The sequence below is a fragment of the Pimephales promelas genome, chromosome 3 (genome assembly GCF_988280905.1).
Source record: "Pimephales promelas chromosome 3, fPimPro1.hap1.1, whole genome shotgun sequence".
Classification (NCBI taxonomy): domain Eukaryota; kingdom Metazoa; phylum Chordata; class Actinopteri; order Cypriniformes; family Leuciscidae; genus Pimephales; species Pimephales promelas.
In genome coordinates this window covers 30,440,111-30,463,851 of record NC_142771.1, presented here as the reverse complement: position 1 = coordinate 30,463,851, position 23,741 = coordinate 30,440,111, and the positions used below count along the sequence as shown (strand labels likewise).

The 23,741-nt window shown below is 35.2% G+C and overlaps 1 protein-coding gene across 2 annotated transcripts in view; it reads right to left on the bottom strand.

Moving 5' to 3' along the window:
• card11 (caspase recruitment domain family, member 11) overlaps positions 1-17,376 on the bottom strand; it is a 34,596-nt gene extending 17,220 nt beyond the window's left edge. For both annotated transcript variants that reach the window (XR_016155166.1, XM_039685754.2), the window contains exons 1-2: positions 17,237-17,376; positions 587-799 (exon numbers count right to left, since the gene is read on the bottom strand). Coding sequence is in view for 1 of the 2 variants with exons in the window: in XM_039685754.2 (XP_039541688.2) it covers positions 587-785 (199 nt within the window). In the remaining variant the exon portion in view is untranslated. The remainder of the gene's footprint in view (positions 1-586; positions 800-17,236) is intronic.
• Between the last annotated feature and the right edge of the window lie 6,365 nt (positions 17,377-23,741).

The window sequence follows — 23,741 nt, the reverse complement described above, 5'->3', positions numbered from 1 at the left end:
GTATTTTAACTCGCTAGAGAACGTCATGGCACAAAAAGTACTTGAAAGATCTTCTGTATTACTTGCCAAACTGCTAGTCCCAGAGGGAAAAGAGAATCATTAAGGGGCTGTGAAAATCCCAGCCGTGGTAAACAAGCATTTTGATGAGCTGCTTTGTGACAAACAAACAGCGCAGACTTTAGCAAGCTGCTCGGCGAAATCCTTGTCATCCGCTCTGCCTCTGGCCGTTCGGAAGTTGAAAAATGATACGAAGGTTCAGGAAGGAGTCGTTGGGAAAGAAAAACTACAGCAGCAGCTCACAGGATTAAAAGCGTCCATTCATCATCAAATTACACCACTGGAAAAAAACACAGTGAAAGATGGGGTGACCGAGTAACTGATTGATGATGTGATTTGCATGTAAATGTTTTCGGCATGGAATTTGCATTTCCATATTCCACAGTGTTTAGTATTTTCTGTCACTGGCATCTATGGATGTTGATGCCTCCTCAATCCGAGTTAGAGAGTGAAACCAACCTCGGATGGAGCCGTATCACATCATCAACAGTGCTATAGCGCGCGCACACAAGAGAACACTGAATAATACCTGCTCGGTTGACTTTGGACTCTAGCAGACGCGAGTTGAGCACCTCGTCTTCGTCTTGTTCGTCGATGACCTTGCATTGCCGCAGATATGAGGTTAGCTTGTTGGGGTTGATGAAACGGCATAAGATGTAGCGGTTCTTCTCTGCATTCTCCCACAATGCCTCCCCATAGTCAAAATTCATTAAGCCTCCGTTCTCCATTCCTGCAGAGGCCCCTGTGAGACAATGAGGGAGAATAAAGTTGCAGACGCTATTTCGACACTCACTTTCACACCCACGGCATTGACAGTACATCAGATAAAAAAAAAAAAAATGTAAAACTTGTTATTGCATGCACAAAGAAGATAGATGTGAGCTGAATGATAAATCGAAATAAAAACAATCACACAGCACTGTGTCAAGCTTTAAGGGCTACCTGCAGTTTTACACCAAAATATAAGTTTGATAAGATATATATAGCAAAATATAAGTTTGATAAGATATATAGCAAAATATAAGTTTGATAAGATATATACCCAAATATAAGTTTGATAAGATATATACACCAAAATATAAGTTTGATAAGATATATATACCCAAATATAAGTTTGATAAGATATATATACCCAAATATAAGTTTGATAAGATATATATACCCAAATATAAGTTTGATAAGATATATATACCCAAATATAAGTTTGATAAGATATATACACCAAAATAAAGTTTGATAAGATATATACACCAAAATAAAGTTTGATAAGATATATACACCAAAATAAAGTTTGATAAGATATATACACCAAAATAAAGTTTGATAAGATATATACACCAAAATATAAGTTTGATAAGATATATATACCAAAATATAAGTTTGATAAGATATATACACCAAAATAAAGTTTGATAAGATATATACACCAAAATATAAGTTTGATAAGATATATATACCAAAATATAAGTTTGATAAGATATATACACCAAAATAAAGTTTGATAAGATATATACACCAAAATATAAGTTTGATAAGATATATATACCAAAATATAAGTTTGATAAGATATATATACCAAAATATAAGTTTGATAAGATATATACACCAAAATATAAGTTTGATAAGATATATATACCAAAATATAAGTTTGATAAGATATATACACCAAAATAAAGTTTGATAAGATATATACACCAAAATATAAGTTTGATAAGATATATATACCAAAATATAAGTTTGATAAGATATATATACCAAAATATAAGTTTGATAAGATATATACACCAAAATATAAGTTTGATAAGATATATATACCAAAATATAAGTTTGATAAGATATATACACCAAAATAAAGTTTGATAAGATATATACATCAAAATAAAGTTTGATAAGATATATACACCAAAATAAAGTTTGATAAGATATATATCAAAATATAAGTTTGAAAAGATATATACCAAAATATAAGTTTGATAAGATATATATACCAAAATATAAGTTTGATAAGATATATACACCAAAATATAAGTTTGATAAGATATATACACCAAAATAAAGTTTGATAAGATATATACCAAAATATAAGTTTGAAAAGATATATACCAAAATAAAGTTTGATAAGATATATATGAAGAGTTCAGATGCAAAAGCCTCTAAGTGCCATTTGAAATTTTCTTCTAAAATGATCATTTTTATCAAGCTTGTATATTTAAGTTCAGTGATTTCACTTAAATTGCAATGATAATTACCTATTAATTGTTATTTAAGTGAAATTACTGAACTTAAATATACAAGTTTGATAAAAATCATCATTAAAGAAGAAAATTTCAAATGGCATTTAGAGGCTTTTGCATCTGAACTCTTCATATACCAAAATATAAGTTTGATAAGATATATATAGAAAAATATAAGTTTGATAAGATATATATACCAAAATATTAGTTTGATAAGATATATATAGCGAAATATAAGTTTGATAAGGTATATATACCAAAATATAAGTTTGATAAGATATATATACCAAAATAAAGTTTGATTTACACCAAAATATAAGTCTGAAGAACACATACATATTAGCACTGTAAATGTACAATTACACTGTAAAATAAAAAAATACAATAGTAATATTTCATCTTTTGTTGAATATACAGTATGTAATAATAATATTAATAACACATTAGAATTTTAACTTTACAATAAGGTCTCAATTGTTAGTGTATTAACTAACATGAACTAACAATGAGCAATATATTTGTTACAGAATTTATGAATCTTTGTTAATGTTAGTTAATGAAAATACAGCATTAACTAATGTTAACAAATACATTTGTTTTTTTAAAATGTATTAGCGAATGTTAATATAAACAAACTAAGAATAATAAATGCTGTAGAATTATTATGGATACTTAGTTCATGTTAACTAAAGTAGATGACTAATGTTAACTAATGAAACATTGTTAAGTGTTAAGATTGTTATTATTAAGCATTGTCATCATTTTTTTTATTTATATGTTATTTATATATAATCCAAATTTTCTGGCCAAATTATGCAGCCCTACCAAAAACAAAAAAAAACAGAAATTTTATCAGAAAAATTGCTAATAAAAAAAGTTTCTCATCAAACCATACAGCAGGCTTTAAATATAATCTTTTTTTATATTTTTTATTTTATTTCCTTTTCTGCTGATGTCACTGACCCGCAGCCAATAATCTCAAATCAGATGCCATAATGAATTTAACACGACAAGGCTGTGATGGACAGATATACAATTTTACACATCCCACGTGATTTGAATCTCGCAATTTTCAAAACAGTTTTATAACATTTTTAGCTACTGAAAATTGGACTTTTTGTCAGCTGAACTGGCATGTTGTTAAACCACAGTACAATCTCCTGTTTCACTCACATTAGAGATTTTAAATCTGCAAACAGGGTTTCATGTAGATGTCTTTGCTTAATGGTTAATTATAGTTTATTTAAATACAACTTCTTGTTACTATAGAGTAATACAATATGTTATTAAACTGTCCCTGACACTTGCAACTGTATACACTTTCAGTGACAAGGATTATTGTGTCCACAATTAGCCATTTATTGTCTTAAAATATCTTCAACATAATATTAACAATAAAACAATTGATGCAAGAGTGAGCTGCAGCTGTGGTGGGCATGCTTTTGGGTTCCACCACACACTGCCTCAGTTAAGCAGAGGCGAGACAAACCAGATCTTTTTTTAAACCTTGCGGACAGTGGCTGTACAGACGTCACAGCACACCGCTGATGTGAAAGAGTTTGTCTCCACTGCTGACCTGAACTGATTGTCTTCTGAATAGCTGATGGCTGCAGCTCAAACAGACACACACAAACAAGCGTGAGTCAACGGTGTGCCCGTCCGGCACTGCGGCACAGTGATTAACAGTGCAAAGTTATGAATGCCGAGAGCAGGCCTGCAGATGGCTGATAAAGGCTATACATAATACAAGGACAGAATTTAACCAACACTTGATATGTATTAAATTAAATTTTAATAAAGCCTTTTAAAATGAGGAGGTGCAAGTATTTATGAACGCTTGCTGCTAATTGCATACTAGATTAATAAATTAAGGGGCTTATTAATGTAATGAACAGCTTCGAGATCATTGATATGTACAGGTATAGGGCACAATAAAAGCAGATATTTTGAGAAATGCCTCAATATAGACAACAGTGGGGCCAAAAAGTATTTAGTCAGCCACTGATTGTGCGAGTTCTCCTATTTAGAATAATGAGAGAGGTCTGTCATTTTCATCGTAGGTACACTTCAACTATGAGAGACAAAATGAGAAAAGAAAAAAAATCCAGGAAATCACATTGCAGGATTTTTAAAGAATTTATTTGTAAATTATGGTGGAAAATACGTATTTGGTCAATAACAAAAGTTCAACTCAATACTTTGTAACATAACCTTTGTTGGTAATGACAGAGGTCAAACGTTTCCTGTAAGTCTTCACCAGGTTTGCACACACTGAAGATTGTATTTTGTATGTTTCGGGGCTGTCGCTAGGCAACACGGACTCCACAAATTTTCTATGGGGTTGAGGTCTGGAGACTGGCTAGGCCACTCCAGGACCTTGAAATGCTTTTTACGAGCCACTCTTTCATTGCCCGGGTGGTGTGTTTTGGGATCATTGTTATGCTGGAAGATCCAGCCACGTTTCATCTTCAAGGCTCTCACTGATGGAAGGAGGTTTTGGCTTAAAACCTAACGATACATGGCCTCGTTCATTCTTCCCTCAACACGGATCAGTTTTCCTGTCCCCTTTGCAGAACAACAGCCCCAAAGCATGATGTTTCCTCCCCATGCTTCACAGTACTGTAGGTATGGTGTTCTTGGGATGCAACTCTGCATTATTCTTCCTCCAAACGCGACGAGTTGAGTTTTTAACCAAAAAGTTCTATTTTGGTTTCATCTGACCACATGATATTCTCCCAATCCTCTTCTGGATCATCCATATTCTCTCTGGCACACATCACACAGGCCTGGACATGTACAGACTTAAAGGGTTAGTTCACCCAAAAATGAAAATTCTGTCAGTATTTACTCACCCTCATGTTGTTCCAACCCCGTAAGACCTTCGTTCATCTTCGGAACACAAATTAAGATATTTAAGATATTAAGATCGCTCCTGCAAACTAGTCCATAGGCTTCTTGAGGGACTGGCTCTTGCTGTCCTCGAAAAGTCATTAAAGACATCGTTAAAATAGTCCAAGTGACTACAGTGGCTCAATCTTAAGTTTATCAAACGACGAGAACACTTTTGTGTGCAAAAAAAACAACAAAAATAACGACTTTATTTCAACTATTCGTTTATTTCTCCCTCTGCCTCGAGTCAGGTTACTAGTTTAATAGCGTAAGCTTCTGTTATTGTACGTCACACGCATCACACACATGACCAGCGTCGGCCAATAGTGAGCCGACATGTGACGTAGCGGTAACACTTTACAATACGTGTGCACTAATAAGCATTAATTCATGCTTAACTAATGCACAGATAATACTGAATTAATGTGTAACTAATGATTATTTAAGCTATTCATTAATGATTACCACATTAGGAATTAATTAAGAGTCTGTTGGTTAATGTATTAGTTCATACATGAATTGTTATTAATTAAATATGTAATTGTGGATTAATTCCATAATAACTCATTTTTTTAACTAATAGCGTTAATTAATATGTTTATTACCAGAATGAGCCAAAGCCTTGTATTTCAATTTCCAGATAATATGACAGGTACACTAATATGCATTAATACATGATTAATTACTTCATTGTTAGTGCAAATTCATGTGCAAATTACTACAATTACTAAATGACTAGTTAATAATGATGTGCCTCATCAAGTAAAGTCATAACATAATGATACCTTTGCAAATCATTAGCTAATGATTAATTAAAGCAGACAACTGGAAGTTGAAGTGCATAGCTTTGACTAATTGTGGTAATTAACACATTAATTTACACTATTAGTTAAGAAAATATGTTATTAAGGAATTAATACACAATGACACATTGAATTAATAGCAATTCATGTATTACTTAATCTATTAATCATATTGACTCTTTATTAGTTGCTGATGCAGTAATCATCAATTAATGGTTTAGTTCTTCATTAGTTATACATTAACTCATGATTATCTGTGATTTAGTTAAGGATGAATTAATGCACATTAGTGCACCCGTATTGTAAAGTGTTACCGACGTAACTTTACGCAATCACACTACGTTAACTGACTACAGGCCCATGGAAAAGGAAGTGAATAGTTGAAATAAAGTCGTTATTTTTGTTTGTTTTTGCACACAAAAAGTATTCTCGTTGTTTGATAAAGTTAAAGTTGAGCCCCTGTAGTCACTTGGACTATTTTAACGATGTCTTTAATTACTTTTCGATGCCAGCAAGAGTCATTCACTCAAGAAGCCTATGGACTGTGTACAGGAGTGATCTTAATATCTTAAATATCTTAATTCGTGTTCCGAAGATGAACGAAGATCTTACGGGGTTAGAACAACATGGGGGTGAGTAAATACTGACACAATTTTCATTTTTGGGTGAACTAACCCTTTAAGGTGGGGACACGCCTGGCACTGCAGAATTAGAGTCCCTCTCGGTGTAGTGTGTTACTTATGATTGCCTTTGTTACTTTTGTCCCAGCTCTCTGCAGGTCATTCATCAGGTCCCTCCGTATAGTTCTGGGATTTTTGCTCACCGTTCTCATGATCATTTTGACCCCACGGGATGAGATCTTGCGTGGAGCCCCAGATCGAGGGAGATTATCAGTGGTCTTGTATGTCTTCCATTTTCTTACAATTGCTCCCACAGTTGATTTTTTTCACACCAAAGCTGCTTGCCTATTGTAGATTCACTCTTCCCAGCCTGGTGCAGGTCTACAATTTTCTTCCCGGTGTCCTTCGACAGCTCTTTGGTCTTGGCCAAGGTTGAGTTTGGAGTGTGACTGTTTGAGGCTGTGGACAGGTGACTTTTATACAGATAACGGGTTCAAACAGGTACAATAATACAGGTAATGGGTGGAGGACAGAAGAGCTTCTTAAACAAGTAGTTACAGGTCTGTGAGAGCCAGAAATCTTGCTGGTTTGTGGGTGACCAAATACTTATTTTCCACCATTATTTACAAAAAAATTCTTTAAAAATCCTACTAAATGATTTCCTGGATTTTTTTCTCATTTTGTCTCTCATAGTTGGAGTGTACCTATGATGAAACTTACAGACCTCTCTCATTATTCTAAGTAGGCGAACTTGCACAATCAGTGGCTGACTAAATACTTTTTGGCCCCACTGTATACATAAACAGATATGGATATTTTTGGGTCAACTATCCATTTAAAGCAACACCATGGAACTTTTCCTCTTCGGTCACCCTACTGGTTGTAAACGAAATTGTCCATTACCGCTGTCGTGAATAATTGCCGCAGCCTACCGTCGCACACACGTTCGTTTTTTTTTTTTTATCCAGCACTGGTTTTGGAATGAACAATGTCCACAGACAAGGTAGAGTATTGTTGCATGATATCATGAAAGGATGATGTATTGCGACATCAGAAACGAAGACAAACAAAACAATGACTAATGTAGCGCTTGACGTGAAGCAGTTGACTTTTGACTTTCCTTTTTGTGGTCGGGTTACTACCTGAACCCCGTCAGGCTGGCAGAAGTGCCTTTCACTCTGTTACAACTTGATGAACCACTGATAAGATTTTGGAAAAATTATTCAAGGTAAAAATTGTTACATAGTGTTGCTTAAAACATACAGACCAACAGTTAGAAAAATAGCCCAGAGGAAACACAGGACGCATCCTGTCTCAACAGATCTCAAACAGATTGACGTGATTGCAAATAGGAAAGCAACCCTAGCATCCATCTAATTTGTCATGACAACCTAATTTATTTTTTAACAATGCATTTCCAGTTTAGCAAATAAAGAAATTGCCCTATTTTAATGCTGCTGAATCTAGTCTCTGGAGCTCGAATCTGATTGGTCGGTTGTTAATGAACATTCAACATTCAGTGGAGTCTTTTATGCTCACCAAGTAGAAATGCAGATTTGTCACTCAGGAAACATTTCTTATTTTCAATGTTGAAAATAGTTTTGCTGCTTCATATTTTTGTGGAAACTGTGATTTCTTTCAGATTCTTGAACAGAAATAAGAACAGCATTGGTTTGAAATAGAAGTCTTTTGGAACATTAGGCAAGTTTTAATTGTCACTTTTCTGATCAAATGAATGCATCTGAACCTTTGGCAAACCAAATATTTTAAGATGAGTACACCCTCATTCCACGGTTCATTATCCAATGGCAAAAAGCCAGAAAAGGGTTAAATTCCAGCCAATTCCTCAGACATTCATCATGTCACAGTTCAATTCTCTGGAAGAAACCGAATCACAAAAGAGACTTGCTCTGGTGGGAATACTTTGATGTCTCACCTACTTTAAAGAGACAATACAAGGTGTATGAGTCTTTTTCTGGCCTGAGTAAATTTAGTCCTACCAAAAAAAAAAAAGTTCCAGCCTGCTCTCGATAACCTTTCATATTTTCCCTGATTTTCTGTGGGGCGTAGATGTAAATTAACAAGCAGAAACATGTTAATTCAAGACTCTGCATGACAAATTTCTTGTTGCAGGTGGAGGTGCAGTCGGTCCCCTTCAGCGGCATAATACCAGCATTGTTTCCCAGCGCTCCATGGACCTTTGCAAATGAAATATGCCCACACACACTTTTGCATATTCCTGTGTATCCACTATCCATCATACCAAACATCCCTACACCTACCCTTTCACTTTAGCACCCCTCGGCTCTGGAACAACTGCACATGTAAGCGCAAACTAACCGTAACGGCCTCACTTCCCCATCCCTACAGTAGACACTTGACCAGACATCAGAGGGTGTGTGACAGGATGGTTTCTGGTTAAAGGGAAGGAAGAACTGTAGATTTCTCAGCCAGCGTTTGCAATTTTCAAGCGCAATATGCAGTCAATCCGATGTCAGAAAGATGAAGAACTTGTGTCTAATATTAGGCATCAGCATTGCCTCATGTTGTTTAAAAGACAGTTTCTCATATTTGGAAATCAGAGAAATGAGTGGGAGACCGTGTCAACGTATAGAGCTTTGAAAGCACAAGGGCGTGTGCATTCGCCCACGCTGAGAACGCCCACCTTTTGCGAGAGAGAGAGAGAGGACCTTTAACGACACTCTTGCCTGGGAAACGACGGGTTTCTCCCCCGACATCACAACACGCTGATTAAGATTTAAGACATTATACTGTCATTCATCACATCGGCTTAGTGTTCATGTCAGGACGTGACTCAGCCGAGTTAAAAATGAAGCATCACGTACTACAGCGGTTCACCCCGACAGACACTCAAACACACAGTCCACCCCCACCCCAGTCTTATGTACCCTGACCAGATTTCCTCTCGACTTATTTTGGAGTAAGTGAGTAAGAGAGCGCTCTTCACTTCCTCATTTCATTAGCAGGTGTTTAGCGGGGCCTCTTAAAAGGAGAAATGTTGGGAACACATTTAAAGTTCAACAGCAGAAGTGATACTCATTTTACAATATATTTAAATACAAATTATCAGAAGATCAACTTCCACTTAGCAGTGTAAGTCAATATATCTGTTTGCGTGATTGTCTAAGAGACTCATAAAACATCTGAAAGTCATTGATAGGGTGGAAAGAAAATAGGGTAACTGAATCTTTTTTTATAACTCAAAACAACTTGTTCAATGCGTAGTTTGCAATATGAGGAAAGAGAGTGAAGGAAAATGAGTGAATTTGGACACAGCTCCTAAAAATATACTGCACTTTGCATTAAAAATCTACCCAAAACGTTATCTGAACGATGAGTCGGAGACTCATTGAATCAAAATTCTGATTGGATCGGATTTCAAATACACTTCCGTTTGGAGGAAGTTTTTGAAAAAAAAAAAGTATCTTACATTCAACAAGGCTGCATTTATTTGATCAAAAATACAGTAAAATAGTAATCTTGTGAAATATTATTAAAGTTTAAAACAACTTTTCTATTTTAAAATTTCATTCCAGTGATGTCAGTTTAATTTTCAGCTTCATTACTGCAGTCTTCGGTGTCACATGATCTTTCAGAAATGATTCTAATATGATGATTTGATGCTCAAGAGAAATGCATTATTATTATCAATGTTGAAAATGGTTGTGTTGCTTAAAGGAGTCGTTCACTTTATAAAATAAAAACTTTTCTGATAATTTACTCACCGCCATGTCATCCAAGACATCCATGTCATTCTTTCTTCATTCGAAAAGAAATTAAGGTTTTTGATGAAAACACTTCAGGATTTTTCTCCATATAATGGACTTTACTGGGAATCAAACGGTTCAAGGTCCAAAATGAGAGTTTCAGTGCAAACTGCAAACTATTCAAAGGGCTTTAAAAGATTCCAGACGATGAATAAGGGTCTTATCAAGGGAAAAGATCGCTCATTTAATAAATAAATAACAAAGTTTAAGTTTTATAAACTCAAATAGTCGCCTTGCTCTGTTCTGTGATACGCGTTCGTTACTCTCCTGTTCGAACTCATTCATCAAAAAGAACAAATCTTTTTCTGAGTCAATTTGTTAATTTCGTTCATTGAATTAACCAAATGACTCTAAAAAAGATTCGTTCATTTTAATGAACGAGTTTGAACAAGAGAGTCACGAACGTGCATCACAGAACAAAGCAAGGCGAGCGTTTGAGCTAATAAAACGTAAACTTTGTCAGTTTTTTAAAAAAAATGAGCGATTGTTTGGCTAGATAAGACCCTTATTTATCGTCTGGAATCATTTAAAGCCCTTTGAACAGTTTGCAGTTTTGGACCTTGAACCGTTTGGTTCCCAGTGAAGTCCATTATATGGAGAAAAATCCTGCAATGTTTTCATCAAAAACCTTAATTTCTTTTCGACTGAAGAAAAAAATGACATGGACATCTTGGATGACATGGGGGTGAGTAAATTATCAGAAAAAGTTTTTTTTAAAAGTGAACAACTCCTTTAATGTTTTCATTTTTTTTGTTTAGGATTATTCAAAAGAGCAGATTTTTTTTAGAAATAGAAATATATTGTAACATCATAAATGTCTTCACTGTCACTTTTGATCAATTTAATGTGTTATATCGGAATAAAAGTTTTAATTTTTTTTTCAAATCAAATCTTACTGACCCCAATTTTATAATAGTATTATACATTGGATTTAGAAGTGTTTTACAAACTACTAATCAGGAATGAGTCAGCCACAAATCTAATCAAACTAACAAGTCAAACACCAATAATTTTGAGTTGTTTAACACAAGAGCAGTTCACCGAGCTGTCAAGAACAATGAAATTGTGTTACATCTATTGGTTGTTTCCCTGTGGGACCCTGCTTGGGTGATTTTCATGTTGAAGAACAGCGTAAAACCAAGCTAGCGGAAGCCCCTACCACGTGCTCCTGAGGCTTCATCCGATTTTAGAAAAGAAAAAAACCACAAACCAAAAGCGCCTCAGCCAATGGGCTGCAGCCCTGCTCCGCCAAGCTACCAGTTCGGGGGAACTGCACTAAACTGTTTTGTGTGAAAGTGAAACAGTCCTGATGTGGGGCCTGCTCCCTTACAATGACTGAAATTTTACACTCTAAACACCAGGATCTAGAGTAAATTTAGACTTATCCACTGATGAGGAATCTAAATATAGCACATTTGTAAGATAAAAACTGAGACACGTAATGTATTATTGCATAAACATTACAGGAACAGTTAACTCAAAAATGAAAATCATTTACAATAATCCTCATGTCATTCCAAACCAATATGACTGTCTTTCTGTTTGATCACCAAAGGACTTTAAAAGGGACGGGTGTTTGACAAAAACAAACAATGCACCATAAAAGTGTCCATGGGACTCATATGCAATATTCCAAGCCTTCTGAAGTCGTGCAATGGCTTTCTGTGAGGAAGTGGGCAAACATTTTTTTTTTCTGCTGAAGCTCTCAAATATCACTCTGTCACACAAAAAGACATGTTGGGTTTGACATTGACGCGATGCACCATATTTGAACCGTATATGATCAAGGCTGAGATCTGAGAGCCATGGAGCAGGAGATGCTCAGCAAATCAATCTTTTTTTTCCGGTGTGACTTCAGAAAACTTGCAATATACTGCATACAGTTGTATGAAGGGCCTTTTAGCCGTTTTTGGCTGAAGTTTTGATACTAGTCGTTGTGCAATGTGTCTTGTATTGTGATCCACAGAGGAAAGTTACAAGAGGCAACATGACTTTTTTCATTCAGCAAGAATTCATTAAATTAATCAATAGTGAGTAAAGACAAATTTATAATGTTACAAAAGATTTCAATTTCAAATAAATGCTGGTGTTCCTGAACTTTGTTCATCAAACAACCACAAAAAAAAAAAAAAAAAAAAAACAGAGATGGGAGTAAGTCACATGCTCAAGTTTCAAGTCCCTATCAAGATTCGAAGAGGTGGAAAGTCGGGGGTTTAGCCAAACTAAATCTAACTTTAAAAGTTCAAGGATTAAGAGCCAAACTAAAGCAAATAGTGATCACCATATTGGTGACTAATATGTGATTTTTATTTCTCCTTTATTGAAGACACCGGATGTTAACAAGCAGAATCCACAATGGTCAATCATCGCTCAATCAATCACTTAATTAGCTCATTAATTTTAACACTACTGAGTGTGGATTTAACACTCATTTTAACACTTTAACACTCTTGAGTCTTAGGAAAGTTAATTTAACACTGGAGTTTTTGACTTATTCACACATGTTCAAGAAAAATCATCATGGTTTCCTCACAAATATTAAGCAGCAAATCTATTCACAACATTGATGATACTATTAAGAAATGTTTCAGGAGCAGCAAATCATCATATTAGACTGAATTCTGAAGGATCATGTGACACTGAAGACTGGAGTAGAAATTTAGCTCAGGAATAAAATACATTTTAAAATGTATTCAAACAGACAACAGTTATTTTAAATTGTATTATTATTCCACAATAATACAGCTTTTGCTGCATTTAAGATCAAATGAGCATGGCATTGGTGAAACCTTTTAATGGTAGTGTATATCCAGAAGACATAGTTTTTTTCTTACTTCTAACTCTCATACTTACATTTGTGTTATTTTATACGTCTGATGACTTTGTAATATTATTCTAACATGGTTTTATTATAGCACTATGTTATTTACAGAACATCCGTGAGGTGTGTCATTAACATCACCAAACAGAACTGAACCAACACTGACTGTATTCAAACAAGTTTCATTCATGCAAGACAATTCCCCACCTCTTTCTATTGTTAACATACTTAAGCCAATAAATAAACAAGAATGATCACGACTCCTCATAGCTTGCTTCCTGAATTTTTGGTGGTGGTGTGCTTTTGACAGGCACGCAAATAGCAGCCTCAGATCCCAAACCACGTTTCAAATTAAACTTGATGACAGATGTACTACAGATGCAACCGAGAAAGTCTAAAAATGCTACATTCCCAGATCGATGACAGAAATATGCAGTTGCTTCAAATGAACCATAAGAAATCCATTGTTTTGGGTTTAAGAGTGAATCTGCACATTCCAGCTGTAATGCAATTGCTCGAAACTGGATCCAGAAAACACTAACAATTCAAGCTTTGTGAGGGACAAGGCCATGCACATGAGCATAAGAGCCGATCTGATGACATTCACAATACAGAAACAGGAGCTTTCTCCTCTCCCTCAGTCAGGTGTGGCGTGTGTGTTGACATGGTATGCTTTTCAAGTGTATTCGTGGATCTGTGCTTGCACATTTCTATTCAGGATTCTGAGCGAAACATCAAGATGCTCATATTGTTCAGACGTTACAGCATCTCTGTTTGCACTTCACTGTTAAATGAGCTTAAAATTGACATATTTAAAGCTGCTTAATAACATTACAGTACAAAATTTGTCCACATGTGTTGATTATGTCCAGATGCATAATTATGCATAAATAATGCATAAATTATGTCCAGGAAATCACTACATAGTGTATCACTATATTTCAAGGTTTGAACAACATTTGAATGCTTTTGTGGTGAAACACTCTTTGTTCAACCAGAATTTCTTTCTTTTTTTTTCCCATAAAGACAACAGAAGATCATCTGTGAGTTTTGCCTCATAATTTCTTCATAAAATAGCACTTTTTCAAAGACCCACATTCATTATTCATATTGCGTGATAAAAAAATGTTGTCAGTGGCATGTTAAAAGCATTGTGATCATTATGCCACAGATTGGTATTGAGTATTATTTAGTACATTGGTCAAATTGGACTAAACATATTTTGTATGTCACACCGCATATCTGTAACACCACAGTAGGACAAGATACATACAGAACTGTGTATTCAACCAGTGTCTTGATTCAACCAATTAGATGTTGTATCTCTGCTTGATGTAAAAAGTAGTGTACATAATACATCACACACAAAAACATCAGCATGCCTTACTTTGTTTGAAGGTGTCTTAAAATGTCCTATTTTGTACATGAAGTTAAGGAACTTATATATATATATATATATATATATATATATATATATCGAAAGCCTTCCTAATAAGGTCATTGAAGGAACTATATATGTACAGACTGTGCAGTTCCTGCGAGGGACTTGTAGCCTATAAGTTCCCCAAAAATCTGCCTTATCAAAAAGAGACATTTCGTACATATGAAATGTCAGCCAATTTGTGAACTTGCACTTGAATAACTTTACAATCCATCTCCAGACGATTCCACCAGTTTGGCCATCTGAAGGAACCGATTGGGAGAGATTGGAACCCCCAGTTTTGATTTTCACAGATTGACTCTTTAATACCTGGGCAATATTTGACCCCTGAAATGCATTTTGGAAAGGAGGGGCATACACTGTAAAAGATATTTTCATGATTTGTAATCACATTTTTTTTCTTTTTTCATATCAACTTAAATAATTTATGTAGTTCAGATAGTTTTTGATGATCCAATGATTGATGATCCATCCATGATGATAGAGTTTCTGATGCTTAAATCAATCTCCTTCATTGTATTAACTCAATTTTTCCAGTTCAATGAACTTAATTTTTAGGCAACCAGGTTACTTCATTTCTTAAGTTAAACCAACAATATTTTTTTACAGTAACACTTTACAATAAGGTCTCATTGTTAACATGAGTGTGTTATTTAACATGAACTAACCATGAGCAATACATGTGTTACTGTATTTGTTCATCTTTGTTAATATTAGTTAATATAAATCAAGTTGTTTATTGTTTGTTCTTGTTACTTTACAGTGCTGATTTTTAATAATGTACTAGTTAGTAAATGTTGAAATTAACATTAACAAAGATGAATCAATGTTAAGTTCATTATTGGTTCATGTTAACTAACATAGTTAACTAATGTTTACTAATGAAATACATTGAGTGTGGATCAAATACTTCAGCCAAACCACTCAGTTTGAACAAATCATGCTGTTAAATCAACAGTACTGTAGTTTGTAAATAATACATGCACTGCTAGCACACATTTAATATTTGTTATTTCAGTTGTTTGGAGTTTTTCTTTATGCTAGATGTATTGTACACCAACACTAACCACTGTAACAGGCCTAGTGATCTGACATTTTCACCCTCATCTTAAATATTTATTATCACTCAATGATATTTTCTCTGTGAGCCCTATAATTCTGACAATTGTATTTTTTTAATAATAAATTGTCTCATTTTATCTGGAACTTGGACAATCTTAGATCAAATCGATTTGAATTTTTTTTTTTTAAATGTGTTGATAAAAAAAAATGTTGTTTGATGTCAACTATTCAAAATCATAAAAGGCAAATCCAAAATAGTGATTATATTCATAGGCATTATCGTTTGCTTTCCTGCAACAATGCACATTGAGTTTTATTCTTTAATCACTGATTAATCACCTGGGAGTGGATGAGAAGTTGACATGTTCTTGCAGAACATCACGAAACTTGGCAAGGCAGATGCACCAAGCATATGAGGCATCCTGAAACAACTACTATTCCTGTAGAGCAAGCTGTCTTGTAAAGGAAAAGCTTAGCTGTATTAGAACTCTCCTAATATCCTTATCAAAGAAAACAAGCCATGACATGTGGCTCAATTTGTTAGGCAAATATGAGGTCAGAATAGCGCATCTGTTGAACATGCATAGGAGAACCTCCCATTTATGAACGATCACATCAAGACATCTTCACACTACACACATCTCACAAGCACAAGTGTGTGTCTCACTGTGGCAACACCAGCAGCTATTTACATTAGTTGAATAGAATTAGTGATTTTGTGATATAGGGTTTTGTCTTAACGCACAAAAAGAGACGGCAAAAATGCATCAAATCCCATGAATATTGCAAATACTCAACAGTAACAGCAACAAGTTGATATATGGAGCATGCAGAAGAGAGACAAAAAGAGGTTGACAGTAGATTGATGTGTTTGTGCATTACATAAATGACAGAATAACCGTGCACGACAACACAAATGGTGATTGGATTAATGGTGTCAGATTAATGTGGCAATGCATGATCATTTCACTCCCTGACTTTTCAATGAGTGCACACAGCATGCACACTTGTTAGATTGCAGCACTTATTTTATCATGGCATCAGAATTGTAGTTTATAGTCCATGTTGTAACTGAAAGAATAAACTCATTTACATCATATCTGGTTGTTATTAATTATTAGGGAGGATGAGTGACTAATAAATGGAGAGTACGATCGACTTTATGAGTAAGATAACAACACAAATATACCATGAATATAATCTAATCACTCTAATTCATCTGTTGCATCACTTTAACATGCTTTACGTTTATGCGCGCGACACTGGAAAGGACTATCAAAGTCAAGTAATGTACACATATAGTGCAAGAAGTCCAAAAAAAGACAAGAAGTCCTAATATTCTAACGTTAGTTAATTTTAAGTTATTTTTTTAAAACCTGATACGCATTGGTTTCCTGCGTACGGTCGGACGCCGAGGTGCGTCGAAAAGTTTGTGATTAAGTTCGGCTCTGAAATGTTTACTTACTAAACAGTTAAATTCATCATCGTGTTCCTCTTTAAATCGACAGTAAAGTGATTTACCTGTTGAAGATCACTCCTCGGGGTCTAATTCGACAGATACATTCTAGTTACTTGAAGACGCCAGAGTTTCAAACAGCTCAACTCTGTCGCAACAACTCAGACAAGCTGGAGGATTGCACCTGCAGCCTCACAGTGAGCTGTCACTCAAAGCGAAAGTGGGCGGGGCTAATGGAGCTCATAGCTATATTAACTTGCAGTGCTCCAGCGAACAACGAGTGTGATGTGCACTACAGCAGTACTTTCTGACCTTTAAATGGATCTCAGTCTTGCTATCCTTGGAAAATATAAGTCAATAAATATCTTGGTAACACTTTACAATAAGGTTTCATTAGTTAAAATTAGCTACATTAACATAAACTAGGCTAATATTGAACTGCACTTCAACAGCATTTATTTAGCTTTTTTGTTAATGTTAATCTAAACATTTACTAATACGTTTACTAATACATTATTACAATCAAAAACTGTATTCCTTAACATGCACTGTGAAGTAACATGAACAAACAAGCTAGATCTTTCTAACGTAAAAATGAACAAATACAGTAACAAATGTATTGCTCATGTTAGTAAACACATTAACTAATGCAAATGAAATCTTGTCATAAATTTAGGTAGGCTATATGTGCACTTTAAGTGAGGAATATAGTGTTTAATTAGATTTACCCACTATATGTGTAATACTGCTGAATAGAAACAATTTTAAAGAGTATTTTTTCAGAGTCTGTTTACAATGTAAAATAACTTTTTTTCATTTTCTCATCATCGAGCATTAGATTTCTCAGTTCTACTCAAGTGTAGTTTAGTTTGCTTAGCTACTTCACTTAATTTGGCTTACCTGTTAACATTTAGACATTTCTCATTCATATTCCATCATTAGCCTATCTACAGTAAGATATTAGTATATAAGATTAGTAGTATAAGATATTGGTGTGGTATTGTTTTGTACTGGATGAATGGCCTGATTTGCCTAACGCTAAACAAAAGGCTCAGATATGATAGTTAGCGTGATACGAATCTTAATTATTCTAACAATCATCTTAATAAGTCATTGACACAAGCCTCCTATCGGTGGTTCATCTTAAATCCCAATAACACAAAATCTGTCAAATGATCTGTCTCTTCTAAAGCTCAATAAATAATATCAGATATGGAGGATGAACAATAACGTTGGAGTGCCATGATTTTGTTGAGATACAGCTGTCAGACAGTTTTAGGAATAATATAAGTGATTGTGAAGTCTTTATGTGCTCATTTGTTGTCTAACAGGGGGAAATGTTCTCCACTCCCGTATCTTACAGTCTAGATAGTTTCATCATGGTTCAGAACATGCAAATGCAACCCCAAAACATTTGTTTATGGCAACACAAATGTCACACTTTGCTTCCAGAGGGACAGTTTCATATTTTAAACTAGACAGAAATGAGCTGAACAACAAATAGGCCCAAACTTTAACTGGAATTTAACTTGACTAAGTACTTGAATTTTATTTGAACTATTGTTTATAGGCTATATTGCGGCTATAGCACACAAAAGTTATGTTGGAGAAAGTCGTGGTGTTAAGAGATGAGGTCTCAGTCAATAAAATCGTGTTGGCTTCATTCTTAATGAGCATAAAACATGGCAATACAGACAACACTTATCATAGATCTAATTCAGACCTTTTAGTTTTGACGCTTCATCACAGTCAAACAAAGAGAGTCAGTCAATTAGCTAAAGAGTGTTCCCTCTAGTGGCAAAAACAAAATTAAAAGTCTATTCACAGTTTAGTTACAGTATTATTGATTGTTACAGGGTTGTTTTTTTTTTTTTTTTTTACTTTACTTTTTGACACATTTCTCAATACACTAGCCTATTTCAAATACTTCACACAGTCCTCCAAACCAACATTCAACTTGGCACAGCAATTAATTTCACATTTAAAAGCACTAAAACCACCTGAACTCTAAAAAATGCTGGGTTATTTTAACCCAATTTTGGGTCAAATATGTACAAACTCAGCTGTTGGGTTAAATTTATAAATTGCATTTTTTAATCCAACAATTGGGTTTGTCCATATTTGACCCAAAATTGGGTTAAAACAACCCAGCATTTTTAGAGTGTAAAGGGATACTCCATCCAAAAAATAAAATTCGGTCATCATCAAATCACCTTCGTTCCAAACCTGTATTAATTTCATTCTTCTTCCGAACACAAAAGAAGGTATTTTGAAGAATATGGGTAACCAAACAGTTGATGAACTTCATTGACTTCCATAGTAAAAAAGATTTTAAAAATGGTAATGGGTAATGGGGTCCATCAACTGTTTAGTTGTTGTTTTGTGTTCAGCAAGAACACAATTCATACAGGTTTGGAACAACTGAGGGTGAGAAGATGATGCTAGCAAAGGTTGTCACACACACTCATAAAACAACCCAAAACCTCTAATAACGTTCTACAGTGATTTATTTGGCAAAATTTCTTTACAAAACAAGAATGTATTTCACAGCCTCGTTACATGGTCCATTACATTTGCATACAAAATTATTCCTACATGTAATTGCTCCCCTTTTGTATAGAAATTGAAAGACTAACATGTGTAGAATTCTAATTGTTGATATTATTTTATAGATTTGGAATCTAGGCTATTAGAATTTATCAAATTTCTGTCTTGCTTTGAAAAATAAGTCAATGTGCAAATTGGCCCGTAAGCAAATAACGTTTTGGCAGTGGTTGTGTTTGAGGGAGAACAGAAAAGTTTGCTTAATCATGCTGATATTTACATTGAAGACTACACTTGTTGAGCAGCATTCTTTACATTCTCCTGACACATCATAAGTGCCTATTAATCCACTTTATGACAAGTGAAACAAAATGTTTATTCAGTTGTATTAACATTTAAAAGAGATTGGAGTTCCACGTAGATTGAACATGCAGTATTGAAAGAACTTTTATGAATAATCCGAATTCTCCAAATCATGAGTGAAAGAAAACAAGCTCTTGGAGCAGGTGAGTATCTTTGGCCATAATTACACTGCGTTTCAGTGTTCTATACACTCTTAGAAGAAATGGTTCTATTTAGAACCGGAAATGGTTCCATCCCCCGCTTCATATATGGAACTCCAAAATGGTTCTATAGAACCATGTTTTTTTTTTTTTTGGTAAAAGGTGCTATTGGCCAAGTATTGAACCCCAGGGTTCTATATAGAACCCAGAGGAACCCTTTTTTTAAGATTGTATAGAACCTTTTAGGGGTTCCAAATACATAGCGCTGCATAACCTTAACCTTTTAAGGTTACATATAGAACCTTTTCTTCTAAGACTGCAAAGATGAAATCATGCTGAAAAATAACCAAAAATGCACCACACTTGAAGTGTATTGATTCACAAATGGTTCCTAAATGCTATAATAATCATTTAGAAACATGAGTATGCATCCTTTTGATGCAGTCCTATTTTTCAATCAACCAACAATAAGTATATTTTTTGTTCATTTTTGTTTTATTCACACTTTTTCTCGTCATGTTGCCGTCTCTTCTCTTTGCCGTCCTTTGTACTCAAATGTTTGTTGTGTATTTTCTGTTACTTTCTAATTTTCTTTATATTTGTGTATAGAATTCCCTTTGCAATGCTCAATGAAATATCACAATGAATAGTTAAGTGGCAGACATCATGTATCAGAGAGATCATTTTAAAGGGTTAGTTCACCCAAAAATGAAAATTAAGTCATTAATTACTCACCCCCATGTTGTACCAACCCCGTAAGACCTTCGTTCATCTTCGGAACACAAATGAAGATATTTTTTATTAAATTTGAGAGCTCTCACTACCACATTGGCTGCCTAAGGGACTGGCTCTTGACCGCCCAGAAAGTCAATGAAGAAAATGTTTAAATATCCCATGTGACTACAGTGGCTCAACTAAGTTTATCAAGCGACGAGAATACTTTTTGTGGCGAAAAAACAAACAAAAATAACGACTTTATTCGACTATTTATTTTCTTCCTTGTTGGCCTGAAACGAGACTTCCTTAGATTTCCACGACGCATGCGGGGTTGGTACAGCATGGGGGCGAGTAATTAATGACTTCATTTTCATTTTTGGGTGAACTAACCCTTTGATGTTTTTATAACTAGAAATAGAGTTTTGCCATTAGATGTGGAAAAGATGTGATATTTCTGTATTCTCCTTGAACCGATGATGCAGTCCTTGGTGAATCCGAATAGTGAGGCAAAACCATTACAGCTTTCCAAATATCAAGGGTTTAAGCGGTAATCTTTTTTTTTTTTTTTATCGTAACTTAAAAATGATAAATTGTTTTCAAAAAAAGTCTCCATTCCTGAGAGCCATAATGGACCCTGGCTCTGAACGAGTCCGTCAATTTCCTTAGAAGTGGGTAAATCGATGAACATCAGCCTCGATACAACCTCTCTGATCGGTTCAAAGCCTCCTTCTGGTCTACTTGAGTCCTCCTCTCTTCTGTCAAACTTCATTCATTCTCAAGCCCTGTTGGTCAAATATAAATGAGTAATGTAATCAAAGCTAATGTCTTTTCTGATCGAATGATTAATTTTTGGACACAAACACGGGCAAAATGAATTTATACACACTGGCATGTGTCTGTGCTCCATAAATATTTGATTAGGCTCACATTAAGTTAATGCTTCTAATCACAGAGCTGGAAGAAGGCACATATCAATGGGGAGGCCTTAAGTTTCTGAAAGCAATTTTCATCTTAGTCTCTCATTCTCATTTTCATCCACCAGCTCTGCTCAGTCAAGTTCATTAATAACAGCGGTTTGACCAAGAATCCATTTCCGTGCCCAACCGCTGAGCAAAAGGAACAATGGGCCTGAAAATGGTATAACAAATGGACTAGTTATTGAAGGCAATAGAAAGCATTGTGTTTGCCTTCTTGCAAAGAAATGAGACTGCATGGGTGAGATCCGGAATGAGCTGTGTGCTCATTAGAGTCGTATAGGAAAGATTCTCAGAAACGTGACCTGAAGACAAAGATTGCCATTTATATACACTCACCTAAAGGATTATTAGGAACACCATCCTAATACTGTGTTTGACCCCATTTCACTTTCAGACCTGCCTTAATTCTACCTGCCATTGATTCAAAAAATGTGCTGAAAGCGTTCTTTAGAAATGTTGGCCCATATTGATAGGATAGCATCTTGCAGTTAATGGAGATTTGGATGCACATCCAGGACACGAAGCTCCTGTTCCACCCCATCCCAAAGATGCTCTATTGGGTTGAGATCTGGTGACTGTGGGGCCATTTTAGTGCAGTGAACTCATTGACATGTTCAAGAAACCAATTTGAAATGATTCAATTTTTGTGAAATGGTGCATTATCTGCTGGAAGTAGCCATCAGAGGATGGGTACATGGTGGCGATAAAGGGATGGACATGGTCAGAAACAATGCTCAGGTAGGCCGTGGCATTTAAACGATGCCCAATTGGCAGTAAGATGCCTAAAGTGTGCCAAGAAAACATCCCCCACACCATTACACCACCACCATCAGCCTGCACAGTGCTAACAAGGCATGATGGATCCATGTTCTCATTCTGTTTACGCCAAATTCTGACTCTACCATCTGAATGTCTCAACAGAAATCGAGACTCATCAGACCAGGCAACATTTTTCCAGTCTTCAACTGTCCAATTTTGGTGAGCTCTTGCAAATTGTAGCCTCTTTTTCCTATTTGTAGTGGAGATGAGTGGTACCCGGTGGGGTCTTCTGCTGTTGTAGCCCATCCGCCTCAAGGTTGTGTGTGTTGTGGCTTCACAAATGCTTTGCTGCATACCTCGGTTGTAACGAGTGGTTATTTCAGTCAAAGTTGCTCTTCTATCTTGAATCAGTCGACCCATTCTCCTCTGACCTCTAGCATCAACAAGGCATTTTCTCCCACAGTATTGCCACATACTGGATGTTTTTCCCTTTTCACACCATTCTTTGTAAACCCTAGAAATGGTTGTACGTGAAAAATCCCAGTAACTGAGCAGATTGTGAAATACACACTCAAAATTGCTTAAATCATCTTTCTTTCCCATTCTGGAGTTCAGGAGATAGTCTTGACCAGGATATAAGCTTAAGTTCAATCTGTTCATCATATAAAGTGATTTTGTCTCTTCAGAAAATTTGGATTTAAATGCTATATGGATTCATTTTATGATCGCTTTATGAACTTCAAAAAGCATCAAAGTGATTGTTGTGTCAGTAGTCAATGGAGGGACAGAAATCACATTTGATCAAAAATATCTTCACTTGTGTTCCGAAGATGAACGAAGGTCTTATGGGTTTGGGACGACATGAGGGTGAGTATTTAATGACAATTTTTGGGTGTACTAACCCTTTAGTGCAATCAACGAGCAAAATTCAGAAATGAGAGGTTACTAGAGATATATATCTCTTAGGCCTCAGCATCATCTTGATCTGAATGCATCTAAGGGGCCTCTCTTATACATCCACTGGTATTAAGCATATTAGACCAGATGGAGAGAAAGGAAGGTCATGTCCT